The 12,491-nt window shown below is 45.7% G+C and overlaps 1 protein-coding gene across 1 annotated transcript in view; it reads left to right on the plus strand.

Moving 5' to 3' along the window:
* Positions 1-9,174, plus strand: part of LOC108638207 — a gene marked incomplete at its 5' end in the record, with an annotated part of 45,496 nt that extends 36,322 nt beyond the window's left edge. The window contains 2 exon segments of the mRNA XM_018063989.1: positions 7,765-7,834; positions 9,000-9,174. Of these exon segments, the coding sequence (XP_017919478.1) occupies positions 7,765-7,834; positions 9,000-9,174 (245 nt within the window).

Consider the following 12,491-nt stretch of genomic DNA (forward strand, 5'->3'; position numbering starts at 1 on the left):
ATTGCCCTTTGCCAACGGTCCGGGCAAATTAGAATGAGATCTGATACGTGTAATGTAAAAAGGGGCAGAACGAAGCCTTACTACATTTTGCGATTGAGATAATATTGTATAATAATAGATGATTTAGAAGAAGCCTTTGGTAGAGGTACGCTTTCAATAATTTGTATTACCTGTACAGCATATTGAGAATCTGATACAATATTTAATGCTATAGAAATACTCTGTAGTAAGGTAGCACAGAGTCAGACACGATTGAAGTGACTTAGCAGCAGCAGCAGCCTCTGTTGAGCAGAAGCTATGGTAGATTGCGAAATCTTTGTTGCGGGTCCAGTATAACCGGCTTTGAGAGTTTTATTTGCGTCAGTAAAATACACAGGGGAGGTAGCAAGAGGAATTTTTTTCGTAATAATAAGAATTATCCATTTGTGTTTAGCAGGAATAGTAATCAAAGGTGATTTTGGAAAATCGTTATGAACCTCACCTATGAAACCAGCAGGGGCAATTTGCCATTCCATTCTGGTAACAAATAATCTATGGGTTTGATCATTAGTGAAAGGAAGAACAATTTCATATGGGTCATAACCAGAAAGTTGTATACATCTGGATCTCATTTTTGAAACAGGAAAGGAAATGAGCATTATATAAGTAGTCATTATTTTCTTAGGAGTGTGGGATAAAAATCCCCATTCAAGGATACCCTGCAGTTGCCATTATATTCCTGTAGGGGAATCTAAAGTAGGAAGAATAAGTCAAGAAATTGGTACAGTCAAATCTACTTATGTAATTTGTCTTTGCCGTATAGCTTTATTTACAAGATCCAATTCCTGTTTAGCCTGTTCTGTTAGTACCCCGGGGGTATTTAAATCAGAGTCTCCTTGTAGGATTTGAAATCGGTGTGTCAAGGAATGAATAAGAATTCTTAAAGATGGTCACAACCAATTTATATCTCCTAATGATTTCTGAGAATCATTTAAAGTTTTTAAGGAATCAGTTTGAATTTGTATTTTTTTTTGTTTAATAATATTTCTTTGCAATATATATCCTAAATAGCTATATGGTTCCTGCTCTTGTAATTTATCAACAGCAATATGTAACCCACATTCTTTTAATTTAATCTCTGTATTTAAGAAAATATGTTGACGTTCCTTGGCAGAAGGAGAAGCTAAAAGTATGTCATCCATATAATGGATAATATAAACATGAGGGAATTGTTTTCTAATAAGTTCAAGTGGATGGGAGACATATAATTGACATAATGTAGGACTATTAAGCATTCCTTGTGGCAGTACCTGCCAGTAATATCGAGACATTGCTTTTTTATTATTAATTGATGGTACGGTAAAAGCCAGATGGAGAGCATCCGGTTCTTGCAGGGGAATAGTATAGAAACAATCTTTAAGATCAATGATTTTCAGTTTCCGATTTTGTGGTATCATAGAAGGTGATGGAATGCCTGGTTGTAAAGCACCCACAGGCATGATTATAACACTAACTTTTCTTAAATCAGTTAACATTCTCCATTTCCCAGACTTCTTCTTAATAACAGAGAGAGGAGAATTCCAAGGACTAGGAGTTGAGGCAAGATGATTAAGAGATGACTGTTCCTCTACTAGCTGTTCAAGAGCCTGCGCCTTTTCATGTGATAGGGGCCACTGCTCTGTCCAAGTAGGCTCATCAGATTTCCATGTCAATTTAAGTGCTGTTGTTTTGTTGTTCGGCAGTGGCCTCCACTAAGAAGCCTGTGTATTTTGAACAGGATTGCATCCCATATTTGTCATAATTCGTTTAGCTTGAGAAGATATGTAGGAATTGTTACATAAGTTCCCCACCGCATCAATAGATCTCGTCCCCATAAATTAGTAGGGATATCTGCAATTAAGGATTGTAAAGTGGCAGGTTGTTGGCCGGGACCTGAAAAGGTCAAAATATTAGTACTTTTTTGAATATTTTGCATAGTTCCAATTCCAGTTAACATAATAGGAGCATCTGTTAAAGGCCAAGAAATTGGCCAATGCTTTTTAGATATTATTGAAACATCAGCTCCAGAATCTACAAGTCCTGAAAATTGCTTATGATTAATAAATACAGATAATGTAGGTCTAGAATCAGATACAAAAGTTTGCCAATATAGCTGTTTTCCTGTACTTCCAAATCCTCCAGTTCTTTTAATATGAGATTTACTAGTAGTGATATAAGGTAATAATAACCCTTGAGCAATATGATCTCCTTTTATTATTTGATAAGGATACTCTGTTTTCATCATAATAGAAATTTCACCCTCATAATCTTCATCTATAATCCCCACTAGGACTAGAACTCTGTTACTTGTTAAAATGCTGTTGCTTCAGTCGTGTCTGACTCTTAGCGACCCCATGGACTGCAGCCCACCAGGCTCCTCCATCCATGGGATTTTCCAGGCAAGAGTACTGGAGTGGGGTGCCATTGCCTTCTCTGACTTGTTAAACTGCTGCATCCTAATAATAATCCCACACTTCCTTTAGGTATTGGAACTTTAATTCCAGTAGGGATTTTATGAATTGCCACAGCTGGCATAAGAAGTAAATTATCAATGGCTGGAATATCTAACGCTGCACTCTCGGACGTTGCAGGAAAGAGGTTGGCAGCCCAGGTGTATGGTTTGGAAGGGCTGGATGCGGTTGCTGTTCGCTGCCTGGGTACACAAGAGGGGCAGCATTCCAGGTTTGTTGAGAGCTCATATTGTTTGAGCGGGGCCCTTCTTCCAGTTTCCGGACAAAGGGGATCCATTTTTATGAAATTTAGCTCTACACTGATTAGCCCAATGATTGCCTTTATTACAGCAAGGGCACAATCCAGGTATCTTTTCATTTGTGGGAGTAAGCTTCAGTTCAGTTCAGTTCAGTCGCTCAGTCCTGTCCGATTCTTTGCGACCCCATGAACTGCAGCACACCAGGCCTCCCTGTCCATTACCAACTCCTGGAGTCCACCCAAACCCATGTCCATTGAGTCAGTGATGCCATCCAACCACCTCATCCTCTATCGTCCCCTTCTCCTCCTGCCCTCAAACTTTCCCAGCATCAGGGTCTTTTCAAATGAGTCAGCTCTTGGCATCACATGGCCAAAGTACTGGAGTTTCAGCTTCAACACCAGTCCTTCCAATGAAACACCCGGGACTGATCTTCTTTAGGATGGGCAGGTTGGATCTCCTTGCAGTCCAAGGGACTCTCAAGAGTCTTCTCCAACACCACAGTTCAAAAGCATCAATTCTTCAGCACTCAGCTTTCTTCACAGTCCAACTCTCACATCCATACATGACCACTGGAAAAACCATAGCCTTGGCTAGACGGACCTTTATTAACAAACTGATGTCTCTGCTTTTTAATATGCTGTCTAGGTTGGTCATAACTTTCCTTCCAAGGGAGTAGGCTTATTAGGTATATTTTTATTCGTCTTGCAATTTTTCTGTGCATGTCCTCTCTTATGACAACTAAAACATTTAACCTGCTGATTCGCTTGTTGTTTCAAGCCCGTAATGGCTTGAGCCAACAATTGCATCTTATAGGGTTCTGATCCAATATCATGACAAACCTTAATATAATTTTCTAGAGGCCTTCCTTGTGCTTTGAGAGGCTGTAAAACCTTTGGACATTCTGAATTTGCATTATCATAAGCAAGCATCGGTAATAACATATCCCTTAATTCAGTTTGAGCAATAGTTCTCACCAGATTTTGTTTTAATTGGGCAATAAAATCAGTATAAGTTTCTCCATGAGATTGTTTTACATTAACAAAAGAAGAATAAGACTGTCCCGGGGGGCTAACCTTTTCCCATGCCCTAAGACAAATAAATCTAATTTGACTTATAAGTTGGCCATTGAATTGTAGTTGTCTCTGCATCCTTTGATATGCCCCTGACCCTATTAATTGCTCCACAGTAATATTAAGAGGAGGATTAGCAGCTACATTTCTTTGAGCTTGTTGAGAGGCTTTACCTTGCCACGAGGTTCAGAATTGTAAAAATTCTGAAGTGGATAAGCAGGTTCTAGCAATCATTTCCCAATCATATGGAATGAGTCATCAGACTGAGCCAACCCCTGAACAAGACCTGTGGTGTAAGGAGACGTAGTTCCATAGTGTGTGCATGCCTGCTTAATCTCCTTAATGGTTTTGAAAGAGAGAGAGGAGTATGTTCACATTGTACTCCGCCTTGTGGAAGTTGAACATTAGGGGGCACCTCAGTCACGATAACAGGCAAAACCAAAGCATCAAGGTCGCCTTCCCGCCTCGCTGCTTGTACAGCTTGCTGAAAAGATGAGAGAGTAGGTGCAGATGTCTTCGGTGTTGTGACCACAGCTCTACATACCCCATCTCCTGTGTATTGGGATCTAGTGAGCTATAGGGGCTCCGGCCAAGGAGCCGAAGGCTGGGAGACTGGTGATAGAGGGAAAGCTTCAGGACGGTGTCCCGTTTAACATGGGATTTAGGACTCAAAAATGGAGACTCTCTCCCCTTCCTTTATCCAGATTTTCATAAATATGAGGCGGCCGGACAGGCAACTCCTGAGATACAGGAGGAGCAGGAGCATCAGATTCTGAATCAGAAGAGTCAGACCGTTCAGATTGTAAAGGAGCCGGAGGAATATAAACAAGGTTACGCAGAGGCCACACACTTACAGGAATGCGTTCCTCAGACTGACAGGCTCTACACAAACAACGCATCACTTCTTGCCCCTCATTAAGACGCAAAGTCCCCTTTTCTGGGTCCAACCAGTGACAGTGATTATGAATTGCCTGAAATAGTTTCCAAAAAATTCTCTTCTTTCACTCTCACTCCAGAGCTTATGTAGTAAAGGTTTTTAGAAGCACAATATAGTCAGCATGCTTAGGAGGTGATTGCCCCATTGTGTCCCTGATTGACAAATCCACAGGGCAGGGAGGGTGCGGTACTCACCAAGTGCTTCCTCTGTCCTCTGATCTCTCGGCTGGAATTCCCCGCGTCTTCTGGCACTGTCAAAAAAAAGCCTCAAAAACTGCTTGCACTCTCAGGACCCTGTTTGGGCGCCAGATGTTGGGACCAGCCCTACAATGAACTGACCTGAGGAAGCGGTGCCGCAGAAGAATAAGGAAAAAGAAGACTCAGAAATAAAGTGGGGGGTCAGGGGGGCTGATGCCATTCACAGGCAAAAGCCCAGATCCTAGTCCTAGCATGCCTTTAATTGTTAACATCCACTTCCTCAGTCCATGCTCTAGAGATATCTGTTCTTTACAATCTCAGATCAGGGATAAAGATACACAATGCACAATCCTCAGTGTCAAACCCTCAGGCTTTCATGACTTGGTTTAGCCCTTTGGCTAGTGACGCCCTTTCTCAGCGACTCCCTCAAGGCTCTGCTTAAGGGAACAGTCACTAACGGTTTTCCATCAGTCACATCAGCACTTTGACTCCTTGTTTTCAAGGTGTCTTTCCACGCTGTGCCTTTTACTGCTCCCAGCCCTTCACCTGGGGGTGACGAGAGAGTCATTCTTACTTTTCAAAGAAGCCCTGTTAATTACAGTACAGGCCTGTGCGTAGCCTATTCCCTACACAAGTCGGACCCTGTCACATCCTCTCAGAGCCTGAGGGGCTCCTCTCAACCTCAGAATATCTGCGTAACTTCCTCACTCCAGGCCGGGAAGGTCCGTGGAGCTGAGCCTCCTGTTCCGTTCACAGCTGCACTTGGCCCCTAGCCTGGTGCCCCATTCCCAGGCCAGCGCTGAAGGGGATGTAGAGAAGGAGGCAGGCCCACCGTTAGGCAAATTATATAAGTAGTCTTGTTCAGGCTTCAAAGACAAAGCAGAACAGGCCTCTGACCTTGCTTCTAAGCTGCCTGGACACTGCCCTGACTGTGAGTGCCCTGACTGTTTGCTCAGAATACAAGACCTGTGGCGCCATAGATAAGATAGTGGACAAATCTTGAAACTGTTGAACCCTTGGAGGAGCCCAGGTCAACCAAGCCCCAGGCTTAGCCATAGTCTAAGTTTTATAAGATAAAGCAACAGTATTACCATGAAACCAGAGCTGCAATTTGCTCACAGATTGGTGATGATATCAGTTTGTGTCCTGGGATTGTAAGTGGGAACCCCAGACTGCAACCTTTGAACTCTCACCCATGGAGCAGACATGCTGCCTGGGACCCTTTCCCAACTGGGACTCCAGCTGTGCTGTATCACAGGACTTGCCAGCGCTGTTTGAGTCTGGAGGTCGAAACCCAGTTGGGTGATGTATTTTCTGCTGTTTCTATTTCTCTTTGCTTTTAATGTTAGTATATTGAAAGTAAGCTAGATAATTCCCTAATAAATACTGGTATTATTTATTTGTGTATAATGAGTGGCTTCCCTGGTAGCTCGACGGTAAAGCGTCTGCCTACAATGCAGGAGACCCAGCTTCGATCCCTGGGTCAGGAAGATCCCCTGGGGAAGGAAATGACAACCCACTCCAGTATTCTTGCCTGAAAAATCCCATGGACTGAGGAGCCTGATAGGCTACAGTCCATGGGGTCACAAAGAGTCAGACACTACTGAGCGACTTCACTTTCACTTTTCAATGAGTGGCTTATTTTGTTAACAAATCCTTTGAACCTGAGACGGAAGTGAAGACTTTCGGGAAAACACTCACTGACCACCGTCTTCTCCCCACAGATCCTGTCCTTCACAGGGATGATAGCAGGGGGTCTCCAGGATGGACACAGGGTCACCATTGCCGGGATTGTTCTTCCCTCAGGCAGAAACAGGCACCGGAAACTGTCTCTCAGCCTCACCCCTGAGTGAACCACAATGCTGTCAGCTCAGGAGGGTCCACCCAGCATCCTCTGAGCACCCACGCCTGGCTCAGGGGATGGGAAGGGCCGGCCCTGCCAACAAGACCCCTGCCACCCGCCATAGCATCCAGAGCACCACTAACCAGACTCTCCAGAGACGGGGGGATGGAGGCTCACGGTTAGGGAAGGAAGCAGGCCAGCCCAGAGGCAGAGTTCTGGGGCTGAAATTCCTACAAGATGACCCAGAGTTATAGAAACAGCAACTGGTTCTGTTTCCTACACCCACCCTCATCTACTTCAGAAACCTCATTTGAGGTGATCTGGACATAGTTAAACTTGTCATCAAAGTTGTAATTCAATCTCTTTCAGTTTTAAGGTGTTTGCTGCAAAGACCTTAAAATCAATTCGAAATATAAATATCTCAGCTCTGTTTCCTATCCCCCGCCTTCCCGAGGGGCCTATCTGGGAACAGAGGAGGGCCTACACACATTCTCAGAGTTGGCAGGGTGCTCAGGTGTTCACGCAGCCCTGGCGGAACTCTGCTGAGCTCCAGGTGGCGGGGAGGCCTGGGACCTGTGCCCCATATGTGTGGGGTGCACATGGGCTGCACCTTGAGGTCCACAGTCCACCGACGCCCCTCTGGACATGTGGTCTCTCTCTGAAGCCTCTCTGTCCAATTCCAGCTGGCTTTTGTCCCTGCTGGCCCTCTCATTACTTTGCATGGGGTCTGGGACCTTCTGGATCCTTCCAGGCCCCTCCCGCCTCAACCCTACCTTCACACGTCCATTCTAGATAACTTCCTCCGCCACGTCCCCTGCCAGGTGACACAGCCACACTGACCACGGGACTCTGAGAGCTCTAGTGCCCCCAGGGGACTCGGAGGGAAGCGAGGCACCCAGTTCCCCAGAAACCCTCCCAGCAGGGGAATCGGCGCCTTGACTCTGAACTTCCATCCCTTTCTCTCCCTCTCCCTCCCTCTCCCTCTGCAGACCCTTCCTCCCGGCACAGGATGGCTCTCTATTCCCACTCTGTCTATAGAGCCTATCTCTACCTCCGAGGGTCCCTCTTCCAATGGGAGCTGCTGTTCTGTCCTTCCCTGGGGTGGAATTTTCAAGGGAACCCAGCAATGAAGCTAGAGAGTGGCAAAGGGAAAATTACACCCAGATATTTCAGAAACAAAGGTCCATCTAGTCACGGCTATGGTTTTTCCAGGGGTCATGTATGGATGCGAGAGTTGGACTATAAAGAAAGCTGAGCGCAGAAGAATGGATGCTTTTGTGGTGTTGGAGAAGACTCTTGAGAGTCCCTTGGACTGCAAGGAAATCCAACCAATCCATCCTAAAGGAGATCAGTCCTGAGTGTTTCATTGGAAGGACTGATGTTGAAGCTGAGACTCCAATACTTTGGCCACCTGATGTGAAGAGCTGACTCATTGGAAAAGACCCTGATGCTGGGAAAGATTCAGGGCAGGAGGAGAAGGGGATGACAGAGGATGAGATGGTTGGATGGCATCACCAACTCAATGGACATGGGTTTGGGTGGACTCCAAGAGTTGGTAATGGACAGGGAGGCCTGGCATGCTGCAGTCCATGGGGTCACAACGAGTCGGACACGACTGAGCAACTGAACTGACTGATTTCAGAAACATTATTCTCCAATTTTAAGAGGAACAGGGACTTAAATTTTCTCACTCTAGAGTCACTTGGAGTTTCCTTTCCTTTCTGTATTCCCAGAGGGAGCAGTTAGGCTCCAATTTACCACAGTTCCCAAGGGCCCTGATGGCCGAGAGCTCACACAGCACCCTGGTGTTCAGGATGCATCCATAAATCACCCCCTTAGTGAAAAAGTGAAAGTGAAAGTCTCTCAGTCGTGTCCAACTCTTTGTGACCCCATGGACTATACAGTCCATAGAATTCTCCAGGTCAGAATACTGGAGTGGGTAGCCTTTCCCTTCTCCAGGGGATCTTCCCAACCCATCTTTACCAGCTGAGCTATGAGGGAAGCCTCACCCCCTTAGGCGAGAAAGCAAAGGGGTCTGGAAACTTCCCTGAAGCCCAGTGCTCAGGATTCCATGCTTGCACTGCAGAGTGCAACGGTTCGATCCCTGGTAGAGAAACTAAAATCTTGCAAGTCAATCCACAGAAACACAGAAACAAAAACCAGGGTCTACAGGTGGAAGGTCTATGAAGCGCCTCTCTCACTGTCTGGTTTCCCTCTCCCCCAGGTGTGCTGTGGACCTTCAAACAGACTCTGGGGACAATGACATTGCCTTCTCCTTCTACTTCTATGCTCAGTTTGAAGATGACAGCAGTGACTATGTGATCTGCAACACAAGGCAGGAAGGAAAATGGGGTACTGAGGAGAGGATTTGTGAGATGCCCTTCCAGAAGAGGGAGTAAGTTTGAGCTCTGCTTCCAGGTAGAGAGCTCGGAGTTCAAGGTGAGTTGGAACTCTCCTCTCTCTTCACTTCAACTGCCTGTCCCTCAGCTCAATCAGACCCAGGGAGCAGCCTTTAACTAGTCAGGTGAGCACCATCTTTGTACAGAGAAGTATTTCCTTACAAGACTGCAGTCTCCTGACACACCTTCACCTGCATCTACGGGCACACCTATTATTTTACTTCAGAAATAAGCACTAGATAAGTCACTGTGGTGCTTTTTGGCCTCCTGGGTGTTCAAAGTTCAAGTTATTTCCAGTCCTCTGTGTAGCCCTTCTTCCCCTCCAGGTCCCTGGGAACATTACTTTTTCTGTTACCTGGTTGCTACCTTTATCCAGGTGTTATTAATGGCTTAGCTTTACAGGACATTTCACATGGCTTTTGCAAGCAGAGCACTGTCTCTGGGCTTGGGGGGGGTGGGAAGTGGGGGGAGTCCATCTGTGTCTGTGTTTCTCTGTGTGAACATGAATGTCCCCACCCTCTCATCATGCAATGTGATCTCACCTCTCCTCTGCTCCCCAGAAACATTTGTCGAACCCAGGTGAGCCAGGACTAGAAAGGTAAACCTACTGTGATAAACCAACAACCAGAAGAATTAAAAAGCCAACAACCAAATCCATGTGGAGACTGTGTTTGGATGCCCTTTGGGTCCCAAGCATGTTCCTGTAACTGGCACAGCTCCAAAGGCTGATGACCAGACCTACAGGGAATAAACATGAAAACGAGACTCAGGTTTAAAGTTCTGATAGCAGGCGTCCCAGAGGCTCGGGTGTCCTCCCACCTGGCTGGAGACCCTTCCTGGCATGTGCTCACATCTCGATAGGTGATGGTGTATGGGGACCTCTTCACCACGTGCCCTTCAATGAAGTCAACACCATCTACATCATGGGCACCATGCCCGCAGAAGTTTCCAGGTCAGTCTGCCCACCTGATACCTGTCCCTGGGGCTGGGGTCCCCTTCTTTGTGCCCAGGGTCTGCTGCATGAACCCAGAGGTGCCAGCCAGTCTCCTATCCAGGTGACTCTGGGGATACGCCTCCAGCTCCCCTGTGCTGTCCTCTTGTGTCGCTGTCTCTGTCTGGGACACCCGCTCAGTCTCCTGGACTCCTTGGCCACTCGTCTCTGTTTCTCTCTAGCCCCACTCTGCTTAGGAGGCCGTGTGGTGGTAGAAAGAACCCGGCTTGGGACTTAAACTGAATCCAGCTCAGAGCGCCAGCTCTGCCATTCCCACCGGCTGGGGGGATCTTAGACACGTGACTTCACCTCTCCCAGCCTCGGTTTCCTTATCTGTAGAAGGAGCACGGTCTCTGCTGTCTCATGGGTCTTTGTGTGAGTTCAGTGAGGCGATACATGCCAGGAGGCACAGAAGAGCCTGTCTGGGCCCCACCTGAGTCTATCTGACCCTCTCAGTGCTTTCAACTTTTTTAATATCTACAATTCAAAACGTTTAGGAGGTCAGGAGCAGTTTGCAAGATGAAAGAAGCTGCCTGGTGGTGGTGTTGGTTCCACAACTATGGGAGTTGACTCTATACTATTAAACTGCATGGTTAAAAATACTTAGATAATCAGTTTTATGTAATGTGCATTTCACCATCATATAGAGAAAAAAAAAAAAAAGTCAGGCAGATCGCTTCTTCCTCCTGAGTATGGAGAGGGCCCAGGATACAAATTTCTTCCAGGGTACTAATCAGAATTTCTAGACTGAGTGATTAAGCCTACATTCCTGGGGAAGATCAAAGCTATTGTTATGTCAGATGTTAAACCTGGGTTTGCTATCATGGGCTTTAGCAAAGCCTGTGGTTTTCCCTTTCACTATTCTCCACTTCATAAGGGATTTGATTCAGGTCATACCTGAATGGTCTAGTGGTTTTCCCTACTTTCTTCAATTTAAGTCTGAATTTGGCAATAAGGGGTTCATGATCTGAGCCACAGTCAGCTCCAGGTCTTGTTTTTGCTGACTGGATAGAGCTTCTCCATCTTTGGCTGCAAAGAATATAATCAATCTGATTTTGGTGTTCACCATCTGGTGATGTCCATGTGTAGAGTCTTCTCTTGTGTTGTTGGAAGAGGGTGTTTGCTGTGACCAGTGCGTTCTCTTGGCAAAACTCTGTTAGCCTTTGCTCTGCTTCATTCTGTACTCCGAGGCCAAATTTGCCTGTTACTCCAGGTGTTTCTTGACTTCCTACTTTTGCATTCCAGTCCCCTATAATGAAAAGGACATCTTTTTTGAGTGTTGGTTCTGAAAGGTCTTGTAAGTCTTCATAGAACCGTACAACTTCAGCTTCTTCAGCATTACTGGTCGGGGCATAGACTTGGATTACCATGATATTGAATGGATTGCCTCCGAAATGAACAGAGAGCAGACTGCCGTTTGTGAGACTGCATCTAAGTACTGTATTTCGGACTCTTTTGTTGATCATGATGGCTACTCCATTTCTTCTGAGGGATTCTTGCCCACAGTAGTAGATATAATGGTCATTGGAGTTAAATTCACAAATTCCAGTCCATTTTAGTTCGCTGATTCCTAAAATGTCAATGTTCACTCTTGCCATCTCCTGTTTGACCCCTTCCAATTTGCCTTGATTCATGGACCTAACATTCCAGGTTCCTATGCAATGTTGCTTTTTACAACATCAGACCTTGCTTCCATCACCAGTCACATCCACAAATGGGTATTGTTTTTGCTTTGGCTCCATCTCTTCATTCTTTCTGGAGTTATTTCTCCACCGATCTCCAGTAGCATATTGGGCACCTACCCATCTGGGGAGTTCCTCTTTCAGTATCCTATCCTTTTCCCTTTTCATACTGTTCATGGGGTTCTCAAGGCAAGAATACTGAAGCGGTTTGCCATTCCCTTCTCCAATGAACCACATTTTGTCAGAGCTCTCCACCGTGACCCGTCTGTCTTGGGTGGTCCTAAACGCATGGCTCATAGTTTCATTGAGTTAGACAAGGCTGTGGTCCATGTGATTCGATTGGTTAGTTTTCTGTGATTGTGGTTTTCAGTCTGTCTGTCCTCTGATGGAGAAGGATAAGAGGCTTATGGAAGCCTCTAATGGGAGAGACTGACTGAGGAAGAAAATGGGTTTTGTTCTGATGGGTGGGGCCATACTCAGTAACTCCTTAATCCAATTTTCTCTTGTTGGGTGGGCTGTGTTCCCTCCCTGCTATTTACCTGGGGCCTAACTATGGTTGAGGTAATGAAGATAATGGTGACCTCCTTCAAAAGATCCCATGCATGTACTGCTAAATCAAACCCCTTATGATTATACAGTGAAAG

This window comes from Capra hircus, chromosome 19 (assembly GCF_001704415.2).
Source record: "Capra hircus breed San Clemente chromosome 19, ASM170441v1, whole genome shotgun sequence".
Classification (NCBI taxonomy): Eukaryota; Metazoa; Chordata; class Mammalia; order Artiodactyla; family Bovidae; genus Capra; species Capra hircus.